This window comes from Falco cherrug, chromosome 1, assembly GCF_023634085.1.
Source record: "Falco cherrug isolate bFalChe1 chromosome 1, bFalChe1.pri, whole genome shotgun sequence".
NCBI lineage: Eukaryota > Metazoa > Chordata > Aves > Falconiformes > Falconidae > Falco > Falco cherrug.
The window spans coordinates 95,600,902-95,628,287 of NC_073697.1; the positions used below are offsets into that span (position 1 = coordinate 95,600,902).

Sequence of the window (27,386 nt, forward strand, 5' to 3'; positions counted from 1 at the left end):
AGGATCCACACCAGCTCTCAGCACCTACTTAGATTCAGTGCGTGGAAGCAGTACCCTCCCACCCGCAGTCTGCTGAACCCCAGTATCTGTATTTTTGTTCTTTGCAGGGGATTTTTGTAGAGTTTAAAAATATGAAGCTTCAGCCAGACCAGAGCTGTACGCAGTGGCCAGGGACATGGGGCCAACTGGGAGACACAGGAAAACACCCCCAGGATTAAACTCCCTCCTGCTCCCTGCCCTGAGCATCCTGCCAGAGCCCACGGCTCGACCCAGGGAGGACATCCCACTGCACCTCCAACCCCAGGGAGTCCCCATGGGGTGTCACAGGGAGCACCGGCGCCGCGTGGGGAGAACCAGCCCAGCACGGGGAGTGCCGGCACAGCATCTGCGGCCACCGCGCACCTGGGAGGGCAGGGCAGCCGGGAGAAAGTGGGGTTTGCCAGAATCTGCCAAATATAGGAAGGAGACCGACACCAGCTTGGCGCTGTGGTTGTGCCAGAAGCGCTAGCTGAAGGTCAGGCCAAGGTCACAGCTGCACTCGGGTGTCGCAGGCGTGGAGAGGAGCTGCTGCGTTTCCTCCTTGCAACCCCCCCGTAACAGCTCTCACCGCAGCTCCTTTACCTGCCACTGTCTTTACTACCTGTGTTTACGTGAGGCCAGTGCGTGATGCCCATGCCCATGAGCATCGCTGCCCCTTCCACGGCGATGCTCCCTCCAGCACCCTGCATGGACACCTTGTCACTTGCCTTCCATGCTTCCATGTGGGAGCAGCAGTGGGGAAACCACTGTTTGGGAGGGCTGGCTGAGCATACTGGGTCTCCCTGGCTCTCTCCAACAAGGCTATTTTGGATTTTTGTTCTTTTTTTGGAAGCAAAATTCCTCCCAGCCCACGCACGCATGCCAGGAAAGCTCCCACTGTGCCGCTTTGAGCTGCTGCTGTAAGGAGCACAACCCGCACGGATGCGCAGGGGACACTGCAAATTCTGGGAGAACTTTTTCACTCTGAAGAGGAAGGCAGCCAGCTTTCCAAGAACGAGAGTGAAATTGCACCGCCACATCGCCCACGCTCGGGAGCAGCGGCACCTCTAGGTTTGACTGGCACCAGTGGCGCCCACGCACTGGCAGGGTGCTGGCATCCACCACCCACTCAGACACCCCCAAGTTCAGCCGATTTCTGCTGGGTCCCCAAAGCGCTGCCACCACCCGCAACACTGGTTTGCACTGGAGGGAGCCGGAGCCAACCCACTCTTCCCAGTGGATTCAGCCAGTACCCGGTCCCCTGCTGGAAAAGGCAGTGGTGGCACAGGGATGACAGTGGTGGCACAGCAATGACAGCGGTGGCAGGGGGATGATGGCAGTGGCATAGTTTTGATGGCAGCAGCATGGTGATAGTGGTGGCACAGCAACAATAGCAGTGACAGAGGAATGACGGTGGTGGCACAGCAATGACGGGAGCAGCAGGGTGATGATGTTGGTGGCACGGCAATGATGGCAGTGGCATGGCATTGACATCTGTGGCACAGTGAGGAGGGCAGTGCCACAGAGATGACAGGCAGTGGCATGGTGCTGATGGCAGTGGCACAGCAATGATGGCAGGGGCATGGTGCTGCTGGTGGTGGCACAACAATGATGGCAGTGGCATGGCCATGGCAGTAAATCCTTCGAGAGCAGCGGGTGCTGCTGTCGGCCCCTCCATGCACTGGGGATTTCCCTGTGCCAGCAATTTCGCTTCCACTCTGAGTCACGCTGCAAGCCGTTGTGCAAAGTCCCCAATGGGTATGGGCGAGATTTGTCGCTTCTTGTAGATGATGGAGCCCACTGTGTACCCCTGCTGCAAGGCACAACCTCAGCCAGAGCTGCAGCGTACCCCAGCATGGCTCAGCCCCACCGGGCTGCTGGTGGATGGGCAGATGACAGCCACCAAGGTCTGCAGCGGTGCGGGTGCTGGGTTATGCCAGTGTAAAACCACATCCTGCACCCACAGCCCCCGGGGAGTTTTGTGAAGTTTCCCAGGAGCATGGAGGCACACAGCCCTGTCCCGGGGGATGCCAGGCAAACTGGAGGGGAAACACAATGCCCTGGTGCAGGGCAGCAGGGGTCCAGTGGGGCTGGGGTGGGCACCAAGGGTTGTGCTGGAGGGTGCAAAGTGTCTGCTGTACTAGCAATCGTCCTCAGGAGTTTGCACCATGGGTAATCCCAGCGTTCGTCCTTGGGGACTTTGCATGATGGATAATCCCAGTGTTTGTCCTTGGGAGTTTTCACCATGGTTAAACTAAATGATTGTTCTTGAGGATTTTGCACCATAGATAATCCCAGCATGTGTCCTCAGGGAGTTGCATCATGGCTAATCCCGGTGTCCATCCTCAGGGAGTTGCACCATGGCTAATCCCAGCGTTCATCCTCAGGGAGTTGCACCATGGCTAATCCCGGTGTTCAGCCTTGCAGGTTTGCAGCACAGTAATCCCAATGTCTGTCCACCAGCAGCTCATCCCACTGCTGGTAGTGTGGCTAATCCCAATGCTCCTCCTTGGGCGTTTGCCCCACGGCTGACCCCCCGCACAGCTCCACCCCAGGCAGCCCCGTGCCGGGGATGGGGATGGGGTCTGGGACCCTGCTGATTTGGGCCATTTCCCTGCACACCGCCAGCCTCTCATGTGCCTCCTGCATCCCGTGCCCACTGCAGGGCCCCCCTGTCTGGGCTTGCCCTGTCAAAGCTCTCTGGGGAGGGCTCCAGGATGGCACACTCCCGCTTCTCTGCCTGCATGTAGAGGCTGTTCACTCTGAAACCTACTGACAACCGCAGTAAGCACTACCATGGGGTTCTCTGTTCTGGCCTTGAGGAACTGGAGGTAGGAGGTTTCCTGCCTCTGTTAAGCAGAGAAACATGAGAGGTGATCCCCGCTGTGGGCTGCTGGGTGAGCTTGAGCTCCCTGTGGACCCCGGCCATTACCTCTCTCGACACCCCTCTCTGCCCACCCCAAACCCCAGCCAGCACCCTCAAACCACCAACACCAGAGGCACAAAAGAGTTTCCAAGATACTCCATCTCTAAGCATCTCCAAAGCTCATGGCAGGGGACAGAGCCATCCCCGAGGGGACCGGGCTCAGCGGTGACAAGAGGCACCGTTGTGCCGGCCTGAAGCGCTGGCTTGGGGGCGGCCGGGGCACAAAGCACCTTCTGTTCCCATCGCCAGTGAACGGGAACACAAGAAAACACAGCCCAGATCCCCCATTGCTCCACTGAGTCCCTATTTCTTCTTAAATTAAACCTGGGGTGCTGCAAAACGCAACCCCAAAAGCCACTGGGTAAATCCATACCCTTTGGGGAGGGATCTGGGGGGGGGGGTGTCTGACTAGAAAACCCCACCCCATTCTCAGGGCTGATTGCCCCTCTTTATGCATTGATAAACCTCCACCAAGCAAGGCAGCAGCCACCAGCTCTGCACAAATGCCTTTCCTCCCCAAATCCCTGCAAACCACCCCAAAACACAGAGGCCAGCGGCTCACATTCACAGCAGGGTTTAGGAAGATGGGAGTTTATAAACAGGATCTGTAAACAGGCGGCATTTGCCAGCCCCCTTTATACATTTTTTTATTTATTTTAAGCCAAACTCGCTTCCAGCATGGGCTGCTTTAATAATTTCCTGGAATAAATAACAAGCGCGGAAAGTAAACAAGGTGTCTGCTGCAAGCAGGAGCCGGCTGCAGCCGGGGAGTGTGACCCCACAGCCTGGCCCCCAAGGGCTGGGGGGTGCACGGTCCCCAGCACCGACCCCACACAGTCCCCACAGGGTCCCTGCAGTCCCCAGGGTGTGCTCTGGTTTTGCATCACCCAAGGTTTTTGCATCACCCAGGACGATGCAAGAGCTCCAAGAGCCCAAGTGGGAGCGTTTGATCCCCCCGGGTGGGTATTTTGATCCTAAAGCAGGACCTGACCCTTGCCCAGTGCTGTGCCCTGCACAGCTGAAGGAAGCAGACCTTGCCCAAAATGCTTCATTTTTAACATCATCTTGAGGTGATGCTGGACATTACAATGCCCATCACTGGCATCAGTCAGAGCTGGGACCAGCTGCTTGGCAGGGAGGAGTGGGATCAGCCCCAGCTCAGCCCCCTCCGCTGGGATGAATCCTTCCAGACGCCGTGCTGCCTGCACAGGCTCTCATAAATATTTACCTTTGAAAGAAGCAGCACTCAGCCTCGAAACAACCACATCCTGGGATGTAAAAAAAGAAAAAAAAAAAAAGAAAAAAAAGAAAAAAAAAAAAAAGAGGCAACCACCCAAAAAATACCACTGGGCATCTCGCACTGGCTGCCAGGGCTGAGCGGGACCCAGCACCCACCACCACCCCACAGCCCCTTGCACCTCCAGCTGTGGGACTCTTGGAAGGAAGCAGCACAGTCCTTGAGCGCTTTTCCAGTCCTTTTTCCTGTGATTCTCTTAATATTGCTATTTTTTGCTCACTTCTCAGCTTGTACGTGGTACTTTCCTACCCAAGCAGCTCTGCAGCATCCCTGCAAGGGAGACTGCCCCAGCCGTGAGCATCACTGCCACGAGCTGGGGGGGTCACAGCAACGGCACAACCTGCACCCCAGAAACCACGGGGTGGATTTTAAAGGATGGGGTTAATAAGAAAGGCAACCCTCCGAGCCCCTCTCCTGCAAACCCCAACAGCCCCAGTGCCCGGGGAAGTGGCAGGCTGGGGCTCTGTCCTGCACCCTTCTCCTTGCAACCCAATCAAGCCCTGGCTAGTTCCATCCCAGCAACACAGTTTCCAAAATAAGAAACTCTGCTCTTCAGCAATTAACGCCGGGGCTGTGGTTACACTGCTAAAAGTGTTTTTTCCGTGCATGACCAAGGATGGAAAAAGTTGTGGTTAATAAATGACAAATAACCTTTTGTCTCATCACCCTCCCCCTGTGTGCCCTCACTCTGCGATACCAAAAAAGAGGAGGGAAAAAAAAAAAAAAAAAAAAAAAGAAGAAAAAAAACAACCAGAAAAAGTCACCACTAAAATCTCAAAAAGCCGAAAGGACGCCCAGCCCCATGCGCCTTCGAAGAACAGCAAGTGGTGCAGTGCCGAAAGCAGAGCAGTGAGGGGATGCGCTACCTGCCCTGCTTGGTGGTGAAAATCCGCAGGCAGGTTTCAGTGCCACTTTGGGCATGGTTCTGCCTCTCCTGAGGGAATCACAAACCTCTTACCCCACAGCAGGTTTCCCAGCTCCTGCCCTGGGGATGCCGGGAGTGGGATGCCAGAAGAGGGATGCGGTCCCTGGGGATGCAGGGAGAGGGATGCGGTCCCTGGGGATGCAGTCCCAGCCTCATGTCCAGCCACCAAGGGACAATGCAACAGGGTCACTCTTGGCTGGAGGATCAAGGCAGCAACCCTGCCAGGCTGGGATTGTTTAACATTTTTATTACAACAAAGAGAGAAAATAACATGTGGTGCAAGTCAGCTCGCCCCTGGGCGAACCTCGAGGCTGAGGGTAGGAGCACACATGATCCAGCCTGCTCTGGCTCACAGGATGGAAGACATCAGATGGGATCCAGATTGACACAAACATGCGCTTCCTGGGCCACAGTGACAACAGGACACTGAGATGTTTCCCATCACTGGCACCCAGAGCCTGCAGGCAACAGGTGCTCTGCTCGTGGGGACCCTGGGAGGAAAAAAACGTTTTGTATCTTTTTTGGCAGGAATAGAGGAACAAATTAGCTCACGAGGTTGCAGCAGCGACAAGGGCATTTGCACATCCAACTTGGTGTGTCCAGTTTTTAAGCATAATTATAGGTCACTAGTAAGAGGAAATGTGCTTTGGATTTGAAGCAAAGCACTGTGCTGCAGAAGAGGGGGTTTCCTCAAGTCCCTGCCTGGGATAGGGATGCAAAACCAGCTGCTGCTGCTGGGTCAAGCCTTCCCAAAATTTGGCCTCTCCATCCCTGTGGGCTCCCCCTCTGCCACTGCCTCTCCATATATTCTCAGCTGAGTTACTTAAGGCTGTGTCTGAGCAGCCCCAGTTGCTCCTGAAGGTACAAAGCAAGCAGTTCCAGGAGGAGCTGGCATGGGAATGGAGACCGCAATGCTGGGATGTCTCCCACCCCATGCCACGTAGAGCCCCAGGCACTGAAAATCAGAGCTCAGCGGCACGGGACCTGCTTGTTCAGGAGGTGGCAGTTCTCAGAAACCCGCTTCAGGTGAAAGGAAGGGGAAAAAGAAAGAGAGAAAAAAAGTCAAAGCAGTCTCACACTGAGCACTGAGATAAAAATACTGCTGCTCCTGCGGCCACGGCTGAAGACACATGAGCCACGACACAGGCACCATGGGTTTTCACCGGAAGGAGTCTTTCCAGCTCATCTCGGCGTGCCATCAATTTACGGGATGCACTGGATTTCATTAAAATGCTATAAAGAAACCAGCACAAATGCAAATCCCATTTCCCTTCCCCTTCCTGTAAAAACATCTGGTCAACAGAAACAGCTTGGGACATTTCCGTTGCAAATCAGTTTTCATGGAGTTTAGGATTTGGCCGTATAGAGGCACTTGGGGCTGGGGCTCAGCCGATGAACAGGGCAGCCCTGAAACACCGCGGGGCTGTTCTAAAACACGCAAACCTGTTTTGCCAGCTTTGGCTTAAATTTAGGAAGGTGGAGGGGCCTCAGAGCCACTCAATGCTACAAGTTATATGAGAACAAATGGCATGTAGAGGAGAAAGCCCTTATTTCCTCCACGGGAAGCAAGGAGGACTGGTAAGCATCACCCTCATACTAAACATCAGAGAATCCACTTGGGTTGCATGCCTAGGACCATACCCAGGGTTTCACTGGTTTTCCCGCACACATGTATGTGTAGAGCCATACGTAGATTATAGAGACCCTGATATCCCCCCTGCTCCAGGAGCTCTGCACATCAGGATGGCCCTGCTGCTGTTGGGTCTGGCCCCAGCAGCCTCATGCCACAGAACATGATCACCTCACCCCGGCATGGGTCGGTAGCATCGCATCCTTGCACCCCTCCTCTCCCCAGCACACCGACACCCCCTGCTGTGTCCCCAGGGTGGGGGTCCGGGTGCCCCTCACCCCACACTGGGTGCCCTGAGCCCACTGGTGCCCTGCGGCCAGGCTGTGACCCACTCCGGCTCCAACCGCCTCCAGATCATTCCTTTGCAACATCATTTTTCCAGTGCTGGAGGGAGGAAGGAGCGATGCCAAAACCAACCCAGCAGCAGCTGCAAGCATGGGAAAGCGAGCTGCTCCCTCTGCCCAAAAGGCCCATCTCGGTCGGCTGGAGCTCTGGTGGGACCAGCATGTGCCTAGGGAACGGAATGCCCACACCAGGCAGCACCGCAGGGACCGCCAGCGGCGGCTCCAGCACGGCTCGCCGACACTCACCCTTCACCCAGCGCAGCGCTGGCCACAGCCACCCAAGCAGTAAATGGGATTAGGGCTCTTCAAAGCGCCCTGCTCCCTTTGATGCCAGGCACGTTACGGGATTAGGCTCAGAGACCCTGCTGGAGTGCACCGGGGAGAAAGTAGGGAGAAAATAAGAAAAACTACCAAAAGCAAAGCAAGGGAGCAATGGCCAAGCCGCAGCGGGGCACGCGTGGGGCCACCCGGCTTTGGCCACGCACCCTGCCTTTCCAAGGCCATTGCAAGGTGCTGAATATTTGGGGGCTCGGCTAGATGCTGTAAAGCCATGCGGCTGAGCTGGATTTCCATTGGCATCTTATTATTTAAAGGCTAGAAAGGGCAAAGAGGAGGGCGCTTCCAGGGAGACCTCAAGGGTGACCGAGTCTAACAGTCCAGAGACCAGCCGGGTATGAGAGCACCCAAGGACTGTTTTTACCGTTGCTTATTTAAAACCATTAATATTCCATGACGATCAACAACATCTTAAAATCAGGAATAGATCTACCACATGGGTGAAAGGCAGCAGCAAAGCCCTGTGAGCACCCTGGGGCTGGAGGATGGAGGGGAGGGGGCTGCCCACCACCTTCTCTAGGGAGTTATTCATTACTAGTTGGTTGTTTTGAAGGAAAAAAAACCCAAATAACACAAACTAAACCAAAACCCCCCAAACCAACAAGCTGTTTTGTTCCCACTGTTCCACAGTTCACCCCTTGCTGGGTTTGGGGAGTGGGACTCCCTAGCACTGCGGGGTGCTTTCCACCACCCCCAGAATCCAACCACAGTTACTGGGAAAGGGGCTGGATTGACTCTGCTGTAAAGACGACAGGATCTGGCCCTGGCCCAGTTAATTAAAAAGGAAGGACCCGCCCTGAGAATATTTGCACAGGAAGCAATTTGCTCCGCAGACTTGCAAAATCCAGCGAGGAACATCCCCCACATCCACGGACCTGGCTGAGAAACCCCTTGCTCAAGGGCCCCGGGGACCACGGGGTCCCCCGGCCTCGAAGTGACGGGGACTCACCAGGACATCTCCGTGGGACAGAAATCTGATGCAGACTGCAAGGCGTAACACTGCAGAGCGCTGGGTGTGCTTAGGAAAAGTCTTGTTTTAAATGTCTCCTGCCTGTGGGTCAGGGGCTACGGGGAGAAAAATAAGGGGAGTGGGGGAAAAACAAACAAAAAAAAAAAACCAAACAAAAACCATCCAAAACCACCCAAACAAAACAAAAAAAAAAAACCACAAAACAAAAAAGAGGGTGGAAAAAGCAGTGTCTGCAAGCACCAGATCCTGGGGCAGGCAGCACACAGCAGGGGCCTGACCAGGGGCTCATCCTGCAGAATAAGGGTGCTGCTCCATGTGCAAGTGCTGGCGGTGCGATGGCTTTGCTCCCTGCTCGGCGCTCAACAGCTTTTGAGGGAAAAGGCTTGGCAGAAAGGATGGCTTAGTTGTGCCCTGTGGCTGTGCCGGGTCACCAGGGATCTTGTTGGGCATGGAGGTGGCCAAATCCATACTGTGCACAGGGAAAAATTAAAAAATTATAAAAACACTCAGGGGCTTGGTGCCTGGGTGGTGGGGGCATGGGGGGGTGCCCATGGAAGGGTGTGCTTGGCCCTGACTACTAAAGTCCCCCAGCATGGGGGAGCACAGCCCCCCCAGGAGGGCACTCCCTTGCTTCACTTTAGTTCTGGCTTTTGCAAAGCCTCAAGGGCAGGTCTGGGCAACAGCCACGGCGGATGCAGCGGAGCAAAGCCGGCAGCAAATTTGGCAGCAGCACCTGAAATAGCACAAGCCCAAACACCCCCTCCCCACCTGCCAGGGTGCTCCCTGTGGTGGGGTCCCATGTGCCCACTGCCATCCCAGTGAGCTGGGCTCCAGACCATGCCAGCACCCAGCAGCACTGCCTGGCTGCTGGGAGCACCCTCGAGGACCCCCAAAGTGATGCTGTTTGGAGCCAGACCCCTCCCCATGCCCAGGGATGGGGACACACACTCCCGTGGGGACAAACAACTGCAATCTCTGACATGATGGAGCAAAACCAGATTTTACAATTTGCTGTTGTTCCTTTTTTTTGGTGTTTTGTTTTATATTTAATACTGAGTCATTTGATGGAAGCAGCAGGAATTCAGCCAGCTGTTCCCTAGTTCTGCTGCCACGGTGAGCAGCAAACACAGCCCAAAGTAGGGACAAGGCTCCAGCTCTGCCAGAGCCTTCCTCCTTCCAAAGCATAAGTTAGTCATCGAAGTTAAATGAGCACACAAAAAAAAAAAAAAAAAAAAAAAGGAAAAAGGGAAAAAAAACCCATCCCATCACGCCTGCGTAAGACCTGCCATGTGGAGGAACTGTCTTTTTAAAGATTAAATACCACAGCTCCCCCCGCATCGCTCCCTGTTCACTCACATCCTGCATCATCTCCGCTCCAGCCGGCGTCTAAGCACCACGGGAGCTCCCCGGGGCAGCAGAGATCTGAATTTCTAGCCACAAAAGTACTTACAAAAATAAAATTAAACTCCCTTACAGGTCCCACAGGGAGCAGAGGAAGGCACAGAGCCTAGTTTCTGTTTTCCCCCTTCCTTTCCCAACTTGCCCAGGCAAGCAGATGCCCTGGGTGCTGAAGCCATGGCACAGCAGGGATGGGGTCAACGTGGGGTTTGCCTGAGTCGGTGCCCCCCTGCTTGCTGGGACAGGTCCGTGGGGCTGGGAATGAGCGGGATGGAGGCCACCAGCTTCCATCCTCAGCTCACAAAGGCAAGTGCTCTGCTTTTAGCTGGACACCCCAGGGTTGGATGCAATTGCATCTCAACCGATTGCAACCATGAGCGCACACGTCACTCTCGGCACATGGTCACAGCATATTCCACCCTTCAAATGCAAGCCTGCAGCAGCGGCTCCACTCTCCTCTTCCATAAACAGGGTGCAGCCTTGTGTGGCTGCGGTGGAGGGAGAGCAGTGGCAGAGCAAACCCCTCTGGGTTCTGGGCTTGTGCCCGGACATGCTCACAGTGAGAAACCCTCGAGATGAGCGGTGCAGTGCTCCTCCCCGTGCCGGCACCCTGGCATTGTCCCCAACCTGCTGCCAAGTGACCCACAGCATCACCCAGCTGAAATGGGCAAGAGCTGGCAGGTCCTTACCTTGGGCGGGTCGAAGAGCTCCAGCACGTACTCCTCGCTGTCAGGCATCCCCGCTCGCCGCAGCACCAGGCGGCAGCGCTGCCAGCGTGTCCCGCTGTCCAGGGAGGTCTCGTCCAGCAGCCCGTACTTGAGGAGCCCCTCCTTGCGCACCTCGGGGGGCTGCTCCCGCGACAGTCCCCACGGGAGGATGCGCTTGCCCAGTCCCGGCTTGAGAGCCACCTCTGCCGCAGCCTCCCCATCGCCATCCCCGGGGAGGGCATCGGAGGAACGGCGTCGGAAGAGGCTGCGCCAGCTCCTGCGCAGTTGGCTGAGCGAGAAGGGCCGCCGTGCTGGCCCAGCCAGCTCCTCTGAGCTCCAGGACTTGTGCAGCCCCACCGGGGCAGCCTCGGGGCTTCGGCTGGGCTGCTCGGGGCGGACGCCTGGCTCTGCCTCAGCTTTGGTGGCCACTGTGCCCAAAGGGGCATCTGTGTGCCGCCGGTGCGTCTCCCGGTAATCCCGTGCCGGGCCGGTGGGCAGGATGCGGAGCTGGTTCATGGCAAAGCCCTCTTTCACCTCATGGCAGAAGTACTGCTGGAAGAGGTCGGTGAACTGCACCGAGAAGTTCTCGGCGGCCAGGAGGTCATGGTGCGGGTGCTCAGTGGCGAAGCGCAGGTAGTGCCGCGCCAGCTCCTTGGCGGTGCTGATGGCGTGCAGCTCGCAGAACTCATGCCAGCCCCGGGGATGCGCTGGCGTGCCGGCTGGCAGAGCGTGCCCATTCATTGCCGTGGCTCCAGCAAGGTGGCTGCACTGCAAGACAGAGCACACCAGCGGTGTCACGGCAGCCCCAACACCCTGATGCCACCACCCCACCCCAGCAGCCCCCGGCCAGCATGGCCATATGCTGCTCCAAATGCATATCCGCAGGGCAAACAGCCTGGGACATGCCGTGCTTAGCTCAGGCCCCGGTCAAAGCCGCTGTTGACCAGGGCAGAGCATGGGGACGTGCCACAGCCAGCCCGGGGGCACACCAGGAGCACACCGGTGAGCGACACAGCCGCATGAACATCGCTACGGCCCACTACCCAGCACAGGCAGTGGCCATGCAAGACCCCGAGCACCCAGCCCCGCTGCAGCACCTTGCATCCCTGTCCCCACCTGGCAGGGCCGTGCCTCAGTTTCCCCACCTGCGAGGTGGGGCACAGGCAGGTCCCGGAGTGGGACGTCTGCGCGGCTTCCTGCCAGCACAGCTGCCTGCAGCTGCCCGCCACCCCGCGGGGACACCCGGCCAGGCCACATCCGCTCTGCTCCTGCCAAGGCTTCGCCGCGCCAATGGGTTTCCCTCCAGAGACCTATTTCAACAGAGCTGATAAAACTGGAGTGGGGGCAGGAGGGGAGGAAACAACGTGAAAAGCTGCAGAAATCCAGGGACGGAGCTGCCTCGCCTGCCAGATCCACCCAGCCCCACCAGCCTGGGGAGCCGTGACCATGCCACCGGCACAGCCAGGGATGAGCACATGTCCCCAGGGGATGCTCTGCTGCCTGCGGGACCGAGGGGCTGTCGGGCTCTGGCAAACCACATCATATGTCTGCCTCAAGCAGATTTTGCTGCAAGGTCAATCTGACAGCACCCATGGCTGACGTGCAGCTGCCCCAGCGTGCCTGGCTGCGCCTGGCAGTGGCGTTCCCCATGGCCAGCCCGGCTGTGCCGCACCGCTTACCACTCAACCTCGTGCTCGCCCGCGACACTTATCGGGGCCCTGCACCCTGCTCAGGCAGGAAACATTGGCCAGCCCACCCGGATCCTGCTGCGCTGGCACAGGTACCGCCACCTCCCCAAAACTCCAGCCACCTGGCAGCAGCACCCTGGCTGCTGGGAGGAGAGGAAAAGTGATTGCAGTTGTCAGGGGGAGGAAAAGGTTGTGGTTTTTTTTAAAAAAAAAAAAAAAAAATTAATGAAGAGGGGCCAGAAGGAAGCAAGCGGGGTGATGCAGAGCGTGCCGGCACGGTGGATCTTGTTTGCAGCCAGGGAGGCGATAACGCTGGGAAGCAAACCTCTATCTCTGCCCACCCGCCGCCCTTCCTAGTATGTCCTGTGAAGTTTGTAGGCAAGGGGAGATGTTATCTGCCCCCCGCCAGCCTCGTCAGGGCCCAGCTTCTCAGAAGAGCTGCCCAAGGCACAGGGCTGGCCGGTGTTGCGGCAGTGCTGGGCATGCGCCTGGCCGTGGTCCGGCTGAATCCCCCGGCAGGGCCCCCATGTACCGCCGTCTATCAGCACCACCAGCCTGCCGATGACTCAGCATCCTCCGGCTGTGCTCCCGCTTCCTCCCGACACCCGGGAATTGCCACCATGGCCACCGACACTGCCGGCACGCTTGGCGGGATGCTCCCCCAAAATGCAGAAGGAAGCAGGGCATCCATGCGGATGGCTCCTCAGGCAGGTGGGAGATTCCCAGGACAGGGAATTCATCTTCCAGGTTTTCAGACTGGCTCCATGCTGGCTTCGGGAGATGTTTGCAGTTCGGGAAAAGCTGTGCTTTGCCTGCACCACGTGGCGGGAAGCAGCCGAAGGCCATCTCCAGTAGCAACTTGGTTTTTCCAAACGGCGCAACGATGGGAAATACACCCCCAGCACTTCCTTCTGCCAGCACCAGCACAAACTGCAATGCCATCCTCCCTGCTCCTGCCCGGCACACTTCCCACGTGGAAACAGCTATCCTGGATGAATCTATGCTTGAGCTACCACAGCAGCATCCCGCTCCTCCACCCAGCCCCAGGTTTCTGCAGGAATATGCCACAGGGATGAGAGTGCCCGCTGCTGGGTGGGCTTCTCCCTGCTCCAGCCCATTGTGCTCCATGATGCCACAATTCAGCAGCCAGTGGCTTTAAGGGAGAATTTACATCTGCATCCCTTACACCCTGTATGTTCCTACATGGAGCTTCCAGCCATCCTGCAGGTCAGCACTGAGCTGAAGGACTTGTCGCAACAGCTAATTGCTTTAATTTGCACTGAATGGAGAATCCAACCCACCCTTGGACACACCATGGGCTGGCTGGTATGCAGGGGGCTAGCAACCCCCCCAGCTGCTGGAAGAGCCCTACGTCACCCAGCCTACCCCATCTTGGGGCTGGTTTTGGGTGCTGGGGTTGTTTTGGGGTGCTAGGCCAGGAGCTTGAGGAAGAGCGGGACGGGACAGACCGGCCACGGGTTGGCTTTGATGTGGGCTGGGACAGTGAGCCCCAGCTTGCGCAGGATCCAGCCCTGCAGCCCAGCCGCCCCCGGGAGATTTCATTAAACTCTTGCCCAACCTGGTGAGCATCGCTGCGGCAGCGGATGCTGGCACCAGCCGGGACGGTAACCCAGGGGTTGGATCTGGCAGTGGGTTATTTGTGCCTTCACGGTAGTAAAAATCCCAGTAAATGCATTTGTTGTTTAACTGCAGCCAGAGGAGCTGGCAGCACCGAGCAGCACCAGGGCAATGCTGGGAGCCAGCGCCGCGGCTCTGCCACCAACTCCTGAAGGATGAGCAGTTGGGAGCCAGCCGGCTGGCCTCACCATGGAGGGGCTGCAGGATCCAGCCCACCCCCAGCCAGCCATGCAGGGGGCTGCAGCTGCACGAGAAGGGCACCCTCCAGCACCCAGCACTGCAAATCCAGCCTCCAAGGGAAATGTTACGGAGCAGAGACCACGCTGCCATGCCCCAAGCTGAGCGAGCCCCACTCGCGTGCGCACACAGGCAGCCCCGGAGCATGTGCAGCACAGCCAGCACGCCACGATCCGAAAATGAAACCGGCCCCAACTCCTCACCGCCACTCTCCACGCCAGGAAAATGCATGCCAGCAACGTAAATAGGAAATTTGATTTATATGCCACTCTCCCAGAAACAACTGTTCCCCAACCGGAGGAAAAGCAGCTGGCGGTGTTTTCAGCTCCCTTTTATAAGCACTGGGCTGTTCAAAATTCACCCCGAGGACTATTTTCAGGAGGGAGCAAAGTGAGGGTCTGGGAGACGCCCTTGCTGGCCCTGCAGCTCCCCGCTTCCCGAGTGGCAGAAATACAAAGTTCCCACAATCCCAAGAGCGGGAACATTGTTCCTTCCCAGGATGTCCTCCATGAAAAGAGCTATTCTGAGCCGGCAGCAGCCTTTCTTGGCACGGCCCCACAGCCCTCTCGCGAGGCAGCTATAAAAGGCTGGGTTACAATGAACAGCACTTTTCAATGGGAGAGCATCCGGTGTAGGGGGTTTGGGGGGATCCAGGTCCCCAGGGAGGCTCAGGGGGACACAAGTCCCCGGGTATCCAGCCCACCGGGAGTGGGATTGCAAGGGATGGGTGATGTGGAGTGTACCCCCAGGGTGGTGGTGGTGCAGCCCCTCTCAGCATCCCAGTCCCTCAGGAAGTGGGGCAGCCGACGCTGGAGGACCAGCTGGATGTAACCCTGGATTGAGAGTGCAGAGGGGGACAAGCAGGGCAGTGCGGCCATTTCGGGGGTAGGCACAGAGATGCAGCCGCTCAGCAAGGCTGAGCAGGGGGCGAGGAGAGAAAGGGTCTGGCTGCAGCCTCCCAGTGTGGGATAAGGTGGGGGGGGCAGATGGGAGAACCCCAATTTCACCCTCCTCTGAGCTGGGTCACAACATGACGTATTCGTGGCACATCCCCTGCCTGTGGCTACAGAAAGCAGTTCTGACTCCACACTCATGGGAAGTCCCATGAAGTTTTATTGCTGCCCTTCAGCCCAGCCTCTTCTCCCTTCCAGCAGCCTGCTTTCACCAATGGGGTAAATATTGCTGATTTCCGTGCCTGCCCCCCCTCCCAAGCAGAACAGAAAGCCCCAGCCCACATACCCAGAGCAGCATGGGGACCCCATGGGTGGCAAGGAGGGTGACAGGGCCCCTATCACACACACACACCCCTCCAAAACAGCACCCGCATATTTACAGCGCCACTATAAAACAGCCAAGGCCATCTGTGCTTCAGGCTAGCACAACCCACAGCAGAAACTGCCCGGCACTGTCCTGCTCTCCTCACTGAGTGGAGCAGCCCCCCACAGTGGTGTGGATTCTCTGGAGTCTCATAGAGGATGACGGCACAGCACCATCACTCCCTGCAACTCAACAGCTGTTTCCACACAAGCTAGAGGACCCCAGGGTGTCTCAGGAGCTTCCCTCTCTCTGCTTTGGCTGAGCCAAACCAACAAATGAAGAAGGAACAGCGCAGCAGGTTGGAGAGACCCCCAGCACCGCACGACCACACAGGTTGTTTTCTCAGGAAATCACGTTAAAAGCTGGGAGGTTTGGAGAGGCTGATTTTGCTCTCCTATACCTGCTTTCTCACAGGACATGCACCCCCCTCTCATTTGACCTCCTGGCACTACACAGCTTGCTATACGAAAGGCCAAAGCTGGCCTTAACCTACAGCTCTGCGTGGGCTGAGCAGTGGCGCAGAACTCTGGGGACGTGGGTGATGTTACAGCACTTGAAATCCAGGGGAAATCCACCCGTATGGCTTCCCCTGATCACTCCGCTGGGACAGATGGGATGGAGACAGCCCAACCCAAACCCATCTCAGGCCAAACACAAGCTCCACGCTCTCTTGGCCTGCAGAAGCTCACCAGGACAAGCCACTGTGGCCAGCTCAACTCCCCAGAAACCCTTTGCCTGCTCCCGTTCACCCCGGCACCCATCACCGTGGCATCTGGCACCCTGCACCCTGGTTTACACCATCATGCTCTCCTACACCCATTGCCTGCGGGGAAAAGCCTGGCAGTGGGGTGGCCTCTTTCAACAGGGTTTGTTTTGTTGCATGAAATGAATCACTGTGGTGTAGGCGTGGGAGAAACAGGGCGCAGGCAGCGCTCCCGGGGGAGCAGCCGGCTGGGGGTCCCTGGCTTCGCCCACGGGGACAAGGGGGAGCAGCCAGCAGCCCAGCTCGCCGCCAACCTGGCTCTCCCTCCCCACCACAGCAAGGCCCCCCAGGGCTGGATTCAGCCCTTCCTCCTCACCCAGCTGCGGCAGCGCTGAGGTACCGCAAACCCCGCCAGCACCAAGCTCTTGCACTTTCACTTCGTCTCACCCGCTGGGATTTGTCCTGACGTCTTCGCTGTGCCTGTCAGACCCCAGCAGCCCCACGATGTGTGGGTGGGGAGGGTTTGCCCTGGGTGAGCAGGATGTAAGACCCCTCAAAAGCCACCGGCATTTGCACCCCAGTCCCTCCGGTGCGATTTACGGTGCTGGCAGACCCACTGCCCTGCGGGCTCTGGTGAAACCAAAACAGATCTTTTCAGAGGCAATAAATACATAAAGGCAGAAGAGAAAATAAAAGCAATATTGCAGCCAGGGAGAATGCACAGGGACAAGGCTCTCCTGCCCAAAAAGCAAGTTGAAAAGAAATCCCAGGCGTTGATCTAGTCCCAAAGAAGTCAAAGTGAAACCTGCCAGCAATTTCACAGGCCTTTAGACTCCACTCCTACAGCCTGCCAGCAAAGCCCGACGGCAGCTGGAGACATGCGAGAGCAGGCAGCGCCAGCTCCCCGTGCCGGCCACCTCTTCCTCCGGCTGCTTTTCCTACCTAAATGCAGCAATCCAAAAAGTCCCCAGGCCACCAGCCCACAACTCCACATCTTGAAGCAATTTGCAACAACAATATCGAAATCGCAGCTTGACAACTCGTCCCTGTTTCCTTGACAGTAAATCCCAGCCCGGGCAGCAATGACCATGTTATTGCCGCTGTCAGAGCCAGCGGGTCTGGGCTCTCTGTGGGTGACTCCGCTGGGGCTTGGCACGAGCAGGATTGGGCACGCTGGCAGGGCACGGGGAGGCCACTGGGATGCTGTCTGCCGGTGCATCGGCCTCGTGCTCCGAGCCCCCGTGCCTGCCAAGCCAGGCAGCGCTCGCAAGCCAACAAAGTCTGCAGGGAGCAGAAAGCCAGAGGAGCTGCTTGTCAGGCTCTGGCTGGTACCTCCGCTCGGCGCTTGCAGCGGGCACGGGGACAGAGGAGAATGGGGCACGGGCAGGGCAGCACCCCACAACGGCAGCTGGGGCAGGCAGGCATCACCCCACGGGGTCCTGCACCCTCCAAGAGGGGCTGCCTCCATGGCAGCAGCCATAGGGGTCTGGGGGCAGGCAGGGGAGAGTGTGCAGAGGACCCTTGTTCCAGGGACAGGGAAACGGGGGACCTTGAGGGGGGCAGGGATCCCAGAAGAGGGGGATACTCTGGGGTAAAGGGGTGCTAGCAAGATGGGGGTCCCCAGGATTGGGGGCACCCGCAGGGGAACAGGATCCCTTGGATAGGGAGTGCCCACGGGGGAGCCAGGTGCTGGGAGGACGGGACCGCCACGGGTGAGCGTAGCCCCCGGGAAGGGGGAGCCGGAGGGAGGGGGGCGGGATAAGAGTGGTCCCCCACAAAAAGGGGTGCGGGGCGGGGAGCATGGGGAGAGGTCCAAGGGCTCGGGGCTGGCAGAGGAGGGGGATCACGCTCCCGGAGCCGCAGCGCTGGGGTCGGCGGGGGCAGCGGGTTGGCTCCCGAGGGAGCTCCGGGGGCTGCGACCGGAGAGTGGCCGCCGCTGCCTCCTCCCGCCCGGCCGGTCCCCGCCGCTTTCGCTTTGAGAGGCACAGCCCGACACGGCCCGGCCCGGTCCCGCTGCGCGCCCGCGGTTACCTGCAGGAGAAGGCGTCCGGCTGCCGCTCGCCCATGGTGGTGCGCGGCGGAGCGCCCGGGGACGGGACGGACGGGGCGGACGGGACGGCTTGGTACGGCACGGCTCAGGCAGGAAACCGGGACAGGCGGCTCCGCATTTCCGCCGAGCGGAGCCGCGGCGGCGCGGGGCGCGGACCCCGGCCCCGGGCGGGTTATGTAAAGCGGAGCGGCGCGGCCGAGGGCGGAGGCTGCGCGGGGGCGGGGCGGAGGGGCCGTGCCGCCCGTCCGTCGGTCTGCCTGTCCGTCCGCCCGGGGCCCGCCGGCAGCTCCGCGGGTGCGCACCGCTCCGCGCCGCCCCTCCCCGACGGTGCCTTTATCTTATCGCATCCGCGCCCGCGGAGGCAGCGGCATAAACAGCCCGGCTGCGCTCGTGGGGGGCGTGGGTTTTATTTAATTTTTATTTAATTATTTTTTAAATTATTTTTTAGGTTTTATGACTTTCACAATTTTTTGCTCGGTCCCCCTCTTTTCTTTCCCCCATCCCCGGTCCTAGTCCCCCGGGGGTCGGGAGGGAGCCGGAGCGTGGGGTGGTTTGGGGGCTCAGGAGGGGTGTGTGCAGGAAAACACCCCGCTTTCCTGTTCCTGCCGGGCCGCATCCTCCCACGGCTCCACGGGCTGGAACCCAGGGGACCTCTGTGGTGGCAGCAGTGGGCGAGACACCATCTGAAACCCCATTTCTCATCATTTTCCTCTGCCTTTCAGTCGAGGAAATTATTGGGCTGCAAAAGGCACCGCAGGGCACTTTCCGCACCCCGCAGGAGTGGATCAGGCCACTGGGCCCACAGTTGTCCTGCACCGTGGGTGAGGGCTTCAGCCGTGACAGAGTGGTCACAGTGTCCTCCTGGTCCCAGGCAGGGCTGGGGACTGGGGTGGGTGTACCCGGGCCAGGCTCGGCCATCCTGCTGCCCCCCCAGTGCCATCCCGTCCGGGGCAGCACAGCAGAGCCGCAGACACCCACCCTGTGAGCCATGGGAAATGGGAAGACAATAAACTTTTGCTGCACCTTTTTCCAGGAAAGGGCTGATTTGTGGTCTGTACCGTCACGTCTGGCCCATTGACATCTCCCACCCTTGTCACTGGTTGTCCTGCGAGCTCCTCTGGGACCTCACCCCCCCCAGGCAGCAGCAGTGCCAGTGACAGAGGGGGTCTCCTTGCTCCACAGACAGCCCCGCAGGCACCGCTCACACCGGGCACGCAAGAGCCACAGCATAGCAGCCCAGCCCAGGGGCTGGCATTCACCCAGCACACCAAGCCGGGGAAACCCAGGCATTTACAGACACCACACAACCGATTTGTGGGTGTTGGGAAGGTGGAACCTGCAGGATTTTGCCCTTGGAGACTGGGCTGAGGCACACTGAGCTGTTTGTGAACCAGCATCTGTGTGCCACCACCAGCAGGCTCCATCCTCGGTGACACTTAGAAATACACCCCAGTTGCTCACCCCATCCATTCCCAATCCCAATCCATCTCCTTTTGATGAGGAAAAGACTGAAATGGGAACCCCCCACTGCTGCTGGGCTCGGGGACTGGCCCTGACCACGGCCCTGGGGTGCTGCTGGTGTGAACACAGACCTGCTACCCCCCTCCAGCCCCACCAACCCCCCAGACCAGATTTGAAGCTATAACCCCATGTTCCCCTTGGGCATCATCTGCTTCAGGGATCCAGATGACTCTGCATCCAACTAGCCCTCCCCAAATCCCACAGGGAAGTCGCTGGGAGTGGGTGACATGATAAAATCTTACCTTAAAAGCTGCTTTTTAATTCCTTCTGCCGTTGCTTTATGCATAATTGCACCTTCTGTCCTTTTTTTTTTTTTTTTTTTTTGGAGTGAGATTGAGCAGTCGGCAGAGCCTGGTGCCTGCCCTCCTTCTCACGGGTGGCTGTCCCAGCTCGCAGCTATTGCACACTTTGCTTTATGAGCTCCATCTATTTCAAAAGCGCCCTCTCAGTCCCCGTGGCCTGAGATTTCTCTTTTGTTTTGCTTCCTGTATGAATTTTCTACAGTCTCTAACTGCTAATTCACTACCACTGACTTCTGCTTTTTCTGTTTGTTTATGCAGAGCGGCACAGATGCCCTTGTACATGCACACACACACATGCCACCGCTTCCCTTCCGCTCTGCACTGGGCTCAGCTTTTAACCATTGCGGCTTTCTTCTTCGTAAAAGCCTTAACCAGCTTCCAAGTGTCCTTCCCACTTTTCTCCCTAACTCCCGCACTCTGGCCCACTTCATTTTCAGGGTGTGTGTGGTGGTTTTGGAAGCTGCACATCTGCATTGTCCCACCCCTGAGTGGGATGTGATCGGCTGCAGGTGACATCTGTCATCCCACTGTGAGATGAGGGTCGTTGTCCCCCCTTCCCGAAGAGGGTCTGGGGGATGAAATCTGGAAATTCTTGTCTATGGGGGCCTGCTCTCAGCTGGCAATGCCCCCCCAAATCTCAGCCTGGTTTTCATGCACCCCTTGAGAGGGCTGGGTGTTGGTGGGCTGGGTGCTGGGCTGGGTGTTGGTGGGCAGGGTAGTGGTGGGCTGGGTGGTGATAGAGGGGGTGCTAGTGGGCTGGGTTGTGGGTTGGGTGATGGGTGATGGTGGGTTAGGGGGTGATGATGGCCAAGGTGGTGGTGGGTTGGGTGGCGAGCAGAGTGGTGGGCTGGGTGCTGGGCTGGGTGGTGGTGGGTAGGGTGGTGGTGGGCGGGGTGGTGGTGGAGGGGGTGGTAGTGGGCTGGGTGATGGTGGGCAGGGGAGTGATGGAGCGGGTGATAATGGGCTGGGTGGTGATGGGTTGGGTGGTGGGCAGAGCGGTGGGCTAGGTGGCGGGCTGGGTGGTGGTGGTGGGCAGGGTGGTGATGGTGGGGTGCGCCGCGGCTGGCTGCCCGCAGCCGTCGCTGGGCTCCAGCCGCCCCCTCCCGGGCAGCCGCCGCGCTGCACGCCGCCTGCGCCCCCCGCCCGCCGCCTGCGCCCCCCGCCCACGCCTGCGCCCCCGGCCCGCCCGGATGTGCCCCCTGCCCTGCCCACCCTCCACCCTGGCGGGGGGCAGGGGGCTGCCAAGGCGGGGGATCCGCGGAGGACGTGGGCTCGGAGCGGGAGCGGGCTGCCCGCACCCCGCATCGCACCGCGGAGTGTCCCACACGGCGGTTTCCCAGACGGTCACAGCTTGCTCACCTTGAACCCCGGGGCACAGCTTCCGCGGCCATTTGGGGGCCCTGGGGCCCACTGGGGCCATCAGACAACGGACACCCGCACCCCTTCTCATCCATGTGCATCCATGTTTCATCCCCCATCCAGCAGCCCCTCTGTACCCACCCAGCACCCCCAGGTTTCCAGGAGGCCCCCAACCGAGCTGGGTGACTCAGAGCTCCCCATCTCACCTCGCTGAGCCATCAAGCACCCGCCGCTGTGTAACCACACCAGCCAATTCACCAGTCATGGGAGCAGCAGGAAGCACAGGCCCAAGGCAGCCCGCGTCCAGAAAGGCACCCGGCAGCCCCTCACCTCCTTTCAGACCCTTTTTGTCTCCGTTTTCCCTGCTGTCAGGCAAACTCAGCACGGGAATTCATTTTCTTACCTTTCCCAGCAAGATCTGGCAGGGGAAACTGAGGCACAGACTCTGGGCTGCTTGCTGGGGGGCTACTGGGGGAACAACAGGGAAAATATCACGGAGCCACTCAGAAGGGGAAGTGTGGAGCCAGTGCAGCAACACGCGATTGTCCCAAGGGAGACCCAACGGGAAGCAAAAACCCAGGGGGGAATTTTGCGGTGTTTTTTGAGGATTTGGGGCGGCTCTCCAAAGCAGCTTCCAAAGGGCTCCCTGGGAAGCGGCCGCCGTGCTAAACCGGCTGATGGGGCTGCAAGAAGCAGTCGAGGTTTTGGAGTCCCAGCAAAGACAGGCAGAGCTGGAGTGTGGGCTTCCCTTTTTCAATTACCCCAGCTGGTCTAATAAAGATATTGCTTCTCCCCACGGTCCTTCCCCTTCCTAATCTTGCCGTGTGAAAAGGCACCTCTCAGCAAGGCAGGGAGATAAGCGGTGCAGGGAGACCCAAGACTTTTCCATGGTGGCCTTGAACAGGGCCGCTCTGCTCAGGAGGGAAGATAAAGCCCCGATGGTTTTAGTGCTAGTTTAAAACCCTTTTTGTAGTCTGAAAGAGAAAGTCTGCAGGTGATAGGGGGGAAAACCCTCAGTGAACTGAAAACTACTGCCACAAGCAGAAGATTGCAAAGCCCCGAGCAGCCGTGTAGGGTGGTGGAGGCATCTACGGTGGGGAGCAGTGGGGACCACGACCTGTGGGCAGCAGTGGTTGTGGCAGAGGTCACAGACGGCAGGATTTCTTAGCTGGGGGCCTGCAAAATGAGCGCCAACACCTTGTCTGCTAAAATGTATACACTGCCATGCAGCCCAGCAGGGGAACGAAGAAACTGGAGGAAAGGGACAGCGATAAGGAGAGCGAATCCTTGACGCTGGTGTTTGCTGGGACATGGTAAGGACAGCAACGTTGCCAAGGTGGTCCTCAGGCTGGTGACACTTTCAGGGTGGAAGGCCAACCAAGAGCAGAAGTCAGCCTGGAGGCTTCCCCCAGCCAAAAGGTTTATGGTTGCCCTGGGATGTGGGTACCGGCAGCGGGAAAGCCAGCCCAGGCCCCCGTGCTCAGCTCTGCTGGACCTATTCACCCCTGGCCTGGATGGGGCAAGCGCTGGCCACCCGGCCAAAAGCGCATCAGCAGCTTGAGTGCCATGCAGTGTTTGCTGTCAGGAGCGAGTGAGGGGGCCACGGTCTCTGCCCACACAGTTGCACAATGCCTGGCAGCTCCAGCACCCAGCTAATGGCTCGTCACCCCTTGCTTTCTAGCTCCTTGTGCCAGTTGTCACCTTCCCCCAGATGCCCATCCAGGCCTCTCAGCTCCTGCCTCAGTTTCTTCTTTCCCTCTGCACTAAGGCAGAGACCCTCGTCCCTGTCTGCTTTGGCCCAAGGGTATGGCTGAAAGCTCGGGAGAGCAGCCAGGACTTGCAGCTTGGTCCCTTGCAGCATCTCCCACCCATGCAAGGCCAATCTCTGCCCTGTCACCTTCATCTCCAGCAATGCTGTGCAGCTACCTTCAGCACCAAGCTCTCAGGTTTCCCACCCATGCGCACATGTGCACATCCCCACATGTGCACATCCCTGCATGCATACATCCAAGTGCACATCCATACCTACATCCATGTGTACATCCCTGCATACATTCCTGCACACATCCATGCCTACATCCCTATGCACATCCCTGCATACATTCATGTGTACACCCATGCCTACATCCATGGCCATGCATATCCCCATGTGGATCCATGTTCCCACATCTCTCCACCAGTGCCTGGAGCTCAGCCCCGGTGCCCAGAGCTATGACACGCTGAGGGCTTTGGGCCGAGCCAGGACCCCCCAGAACCGGGGCCAGGACCCCCCAGCCTCGAGGCCAGGACCTCCCGCACCCGGGCCAGGACCCCCCAGCCCCGGGGCCAGGACCCCCCCCAGTACCGGGGCCAAGACTCCCAGCCCCGGGGCCAGCCCCCCCAGCCCCGGGGCCGATCCCCGGCGCGGTGTCAGCCCCCAGCTGCCCCGAGCCGCGGTGAGGGGCGGTGGCGGCGGAGGCGGGCGGGAGCGGCGCTCCGCCCGCCGGGGCCGGGCCGAGCCGAGCCGGGGCGGCGGGGAGCCGAGGACAAAGGTGGCCGTGTGGGAGTGGAGCGGGTCCGGGAGCGGGTCCGGGAGCGGGTCCGGGAGCGGGGAGGGGCCGGGGCTGGGGGCGCAGCGGAGCGGGGCTGAGCGGGCGAGAGCGACCGGGAGCGGGGCTGCCGGTACCGGGGGAGGGCGGTCCCCCACTCCCCATAGTCCCCGAGAATCTGGGGATCCCAAAGAGGACCCCAAGCTGCCTGCGGGCAAGGGTCCCCGCTGCCCCCGGCCCCCCGAGACCCCCCATCTCATCCCCCTGAACCCTGCGTGGTGGCTTCATAGGAAAATAATGATCCTGGTGCATGTCCGCCTTGTGCTCATCAGGCTACGGTGACCCGCGACACCCACAGGCGTTTCGTGGCCGCAGGGTGGGCACTGGGGTGCCAGCCCCCACGGTCCCCTCGCACCGGCCGACCCTGGACCCAGCGCTCCCACCGCTCCCCACCCATTGCTGATGCCGGTGGCTGCCAGAGACCGGAGCTAGAGGCAGGATCCAGGTAGGTGGAAAGCCTGGCACGGCGAGGCCACCTGTGATTATGGGACAAGGGAGAGGTGGCCTTCCCTGGGGGACAGGGTCCATGGCCATGGCTCTCTGGAGCAGCGCTGGATCTGCGGTGCAGGCCATAAACCCTCCCTGCGTGCTGCGGGGAGGAGTGCCCTGACATGGCAAACACGGCGCTGGTGGTAAGGTCACCTGCACCAGGTGACATGGGGCACAGGGACGAGCCCAGCCGGGGACTCCTCCGTGGGAAAACCCTCCCCAGGGAGCCCCGACCCACCCAGCACTTGCTGGATGCAGCACCTTGGCTGGGAGCAGGGTTATCCCGGCTCTTACCGGGCTGTTTATTTGCTGGCTCCATTTCCTGGGCGCCAGGGCTGGTGCCACTGAGAACAAAAAGCTGGCGGCTTATTGCTCTGCAATTAAAGGTGCGCCCGACTCTGTGTGTGGGCAGGCGGCTGAGCACCCTCTGTCCCCACAGGGTGCAGAGCCATGAAGCTGAATGAGCGGAGCCTGGCCTTTTATGCCACCTGTGACTCCCCAGCAGACAACACTGGCTTCCTCTACAAGCGCGGCGAGCGGCACACGGCATACCATCGCCGCTGGTTTGTGCTCAAGGGCAACATGCTCTTCTACTTTGAGGAGCGGGAGAGCCGGGAGCCGCTGGGAGTCATCGTGTTGGAGGGTTGCACCGTGGAGCTCTGTGATTCAGCCGAGGAGTTCTCCTTTGCTATCCGCTTTGGCGGTGCCAAGTCCCGCACCTACGTGCTGGCAGCAGAGAGCCAGGCTGCCATGGAGTCGTGGGTGAAGTCGCTCTCACGAGCCAGCTTTGACTACATGCGCCTGGTGGTGCGGGCACTGGAGAAGCAGCTGGAGGAGATGCGCTGGGGACCAGCTGGTGGCTGCAGTGGCTGCCAGGGCTTGCCCGGCTCCTGGAAGCCGAAGCCCATGGGGCTGGAGCGGTCCCCAGAGCGGTTGCCGGCTCTGCCCACTGTCCTGCCAAAGGAGAATGGCTGCGCAGTGTGGAACAATGTGCCGGGAGCGGACCGGCTGCCCGGTGCCTCTGGCTGCACCAGGCACGATAGCGAGGGGAACCTGCGGCCACCACCGCTGCCACCGCGCAGGCGGGCATCAAGCAGTGAGGCAGGCAGTGCCAGAGTGGCTGCAGCGGAAAGCCTGTCCACCTTCTGCCAACTCCATGAGCAGTATGGCCGGGAGGTGGCCCAGCTGCGGCAGGACTGGCTGGAGAGGCGGCGTGGCCCCCGGCCCTGAGAGGTGGCTGAGCCCTGGGGACCTTCCAGGACCCGATGATCATCCTTGGTGCTGCCTCAGTCCTCTCCTCACTCTGGGATGTGCAGCCTTGTCCATGGCTGTGATGGACACCTGCTGATGGTGCCACAGAGGGCCCAGCACTGAGGGACACCAGTGTGCTCTGTGATGGTGAAATGCCAGCCTGGCACTGGTGGCAGCTGGGCTCAGCGTGCCACCAGCCAGCCATGAAATCCCAGGGCTGCTGGGGCTGCCAGCTCTCAGGCATCTCGTGATCTCAGGCATCTTGCAGGGGTGCATGCCACTGGCCATGCCTCGGTGCGGGGTGGCCCATCCAGCGCAAGCAAGCTACAAACCACTTGCTGGCTGATGCCTCCTGAGAATCAGCCACTGCACTGGGTCTGGTAGGGCCTCTTGATGCTCTTGCAGCAGGATCATGCACCAGCAATGCTTTTGGAGGAGGATTTTGATGGCATGTCACCCACCTGAGCCTCTGCACCGTTTTTCACAGCCGGGGAGCCTGCTACTGCCTTCCCCTCCCTGCCCAACACAAGTGATTGGCTGAGGTCAGCTGAGCTCCACCAGATCCCTCTGCTCCAGCAGGATGTGGTTTGCAAATGAAAATATCAGTGAGCGCAGTCCTTCCTTAATGGCAGCAGCACGGCATGTCCCAGCTGCCTGGGGAGCTGGTGATACCCAGCCCTGGGTGTTCTGCATAGGGTGATGGCTGCTTGCAGCCCAGCCAGTGAAACCATGGAGGGGACAGATGCAAGGAGAACACAGAAACTGCAGGCACTGCCTCACCGGGTGGATATTTCAAGTCAGAGCATCATCCCCAGGCTGGCTTGTGAAGGGGAAGCATCGCTTGCGGTGGTGAGCAGGAACATATGTGTCAGCAGCGGAGCGTGTCGAATGATTCATGTGCTAAACCAGAGTGAAGCTGGTGTCTCATACCGGTGCTTCTCTTCCCCCAGTGGTTTATATCAACACTAAAGCTGCTGGCCTGGAGGTGGGATGACCTACCATAGGTCTGGGGGGAGCAGACAGGGCACCACAGGCTTGGGCTGGGTGGCTCTGGTTCCCTTTGACCCCTTGGGACAGGCACCAGATTTTGTTTGTTACAATAAAAGTTGTTTCAGAAATTCCCTTCTGGCCCTGGTTCTTGTTTGCACCTTTAAGCCCCTGGGGAGGGGGGCCCAGGTAGGAATTAACTATACAATTTCATTCCCTTTCTGTCCCCACCGAGTGGGACACGGCCAGTGCCAGGGATTTGCAGTGGCCTGGAGCCCCACATCTGCCCACAGGGATGGGTGGGATGGGTGGAAAGGAAGGGGTGGGATGAGTTGGTGCCACCCTGAGAATATCACGATTCAGTGCCAGGGTGGTCCCACGGCAGGGACAGCACAGTTCTGCCCTCCCTGATGGCTTAAGCAGCCAGGCACAGGTGACTGACATGGGGTTTGGGCATTGGAAAAGAGCTGGGAGACTGGGAGCAAAACCCTCCAGCAGTTTCACTGGTGGAAATAGTACTGGGTGCCCCAGCATGACTTGCTGGTGCATTACAGCCTTAATGGGATGTTACAACCACCCCTCCAAACCCCAGGTTACAGGCTGCACTGCGTGATGCCAACCAGGTTTGGGTGCCCATGGCGAGGTGGCCCTGTGCTCTTGGTGGGACATCCCCAGACCTCTGCCAAGAGGTCTTAGCCAGGGACA

General features: G+C 59.2%; 2 protein-coding genes across 10 annotated transcripts in view; one reads left to right on the plus strand and one right to left on the minus strand.

The window, feature by feature from the left end:
• SH2B3 (SH2B adaptor protein 3) overlaps positions 1-20,191 on the minus strand; it is a 42,863-nt gene extending 22,672 nt beyond the window's left edge. For 2 of the 8 annotated variants that reach the window (XM_055709322.1, XM_055709305.1), the window contains exons 1-2: positions 11,668-12,177; positions 10,534-11,319 (exon numbers count right to left, since the gene is read on the minus strand). In XM_055709322.1, the coding sequence (XP_055565297.1) occupies positions 10,534-11,319; positions 11,668-11,808 (927 nt within the window). In that variant the 5' untranslated portion in view covers positions 11,809-12,177. Of the gene's footprint in view, positions 1-10,533; positions 11,320-11,667; positions 12,178-18,165; positions 18,523-19,947 lie in introns of those variants that run through there. The other 6 variants (XM_055709309.1, XM_055709330.1, XM_055709332.1 and 3 more) reach the window with 6 other exon arrangements.
• Positions 20,192-23,748: 3,557 nt separating this feature from the next.
• Positions 23,749-26,812, plus strand: PHETA1 (PH domain containing endocytic trafficking adaptor 1). 2 transcript variants are annotated; one of them, XM_055700948.1, is made up of 3 exons: positions 23,749-23,897; positions 24,227-24,399; positions 24,883-26,812. In XM_055700948.1, exon 3 carries the CDS (start codon positions 24,894-24,896, stop codon positions 25,671-25,673), a length of 780 nt encoding a protein of 259 aa, XP_055556923.1. In that variant the 5' UTR covers positions 23,749-23,897; positions 24,227-24,399; positions 24,883-24,893; the 3' UTR covers positions 25,674-26,812. The 2 variants fall into 2 exon arrangements, with proteins under 2 accessions (XP_055556923.1, XP_027657520.1); XM_027801719.2 differs by lacking the exon at positions 23,749-23,897 and having other exon boundaries at positions 23,952-24,399.
• Positions 26,813-27,386: the final 574 nt, after the last annotated feature.

Excerpts from the sequence above, each read along its gene's own strand:
- PHETA1 (XM_055700948.1), top strand. The coding sequence starts at position 24,894 with ATGAAGCTGAATGAGCGGAGCCTGGCCTTTTATGCCACCTGTGACTCC.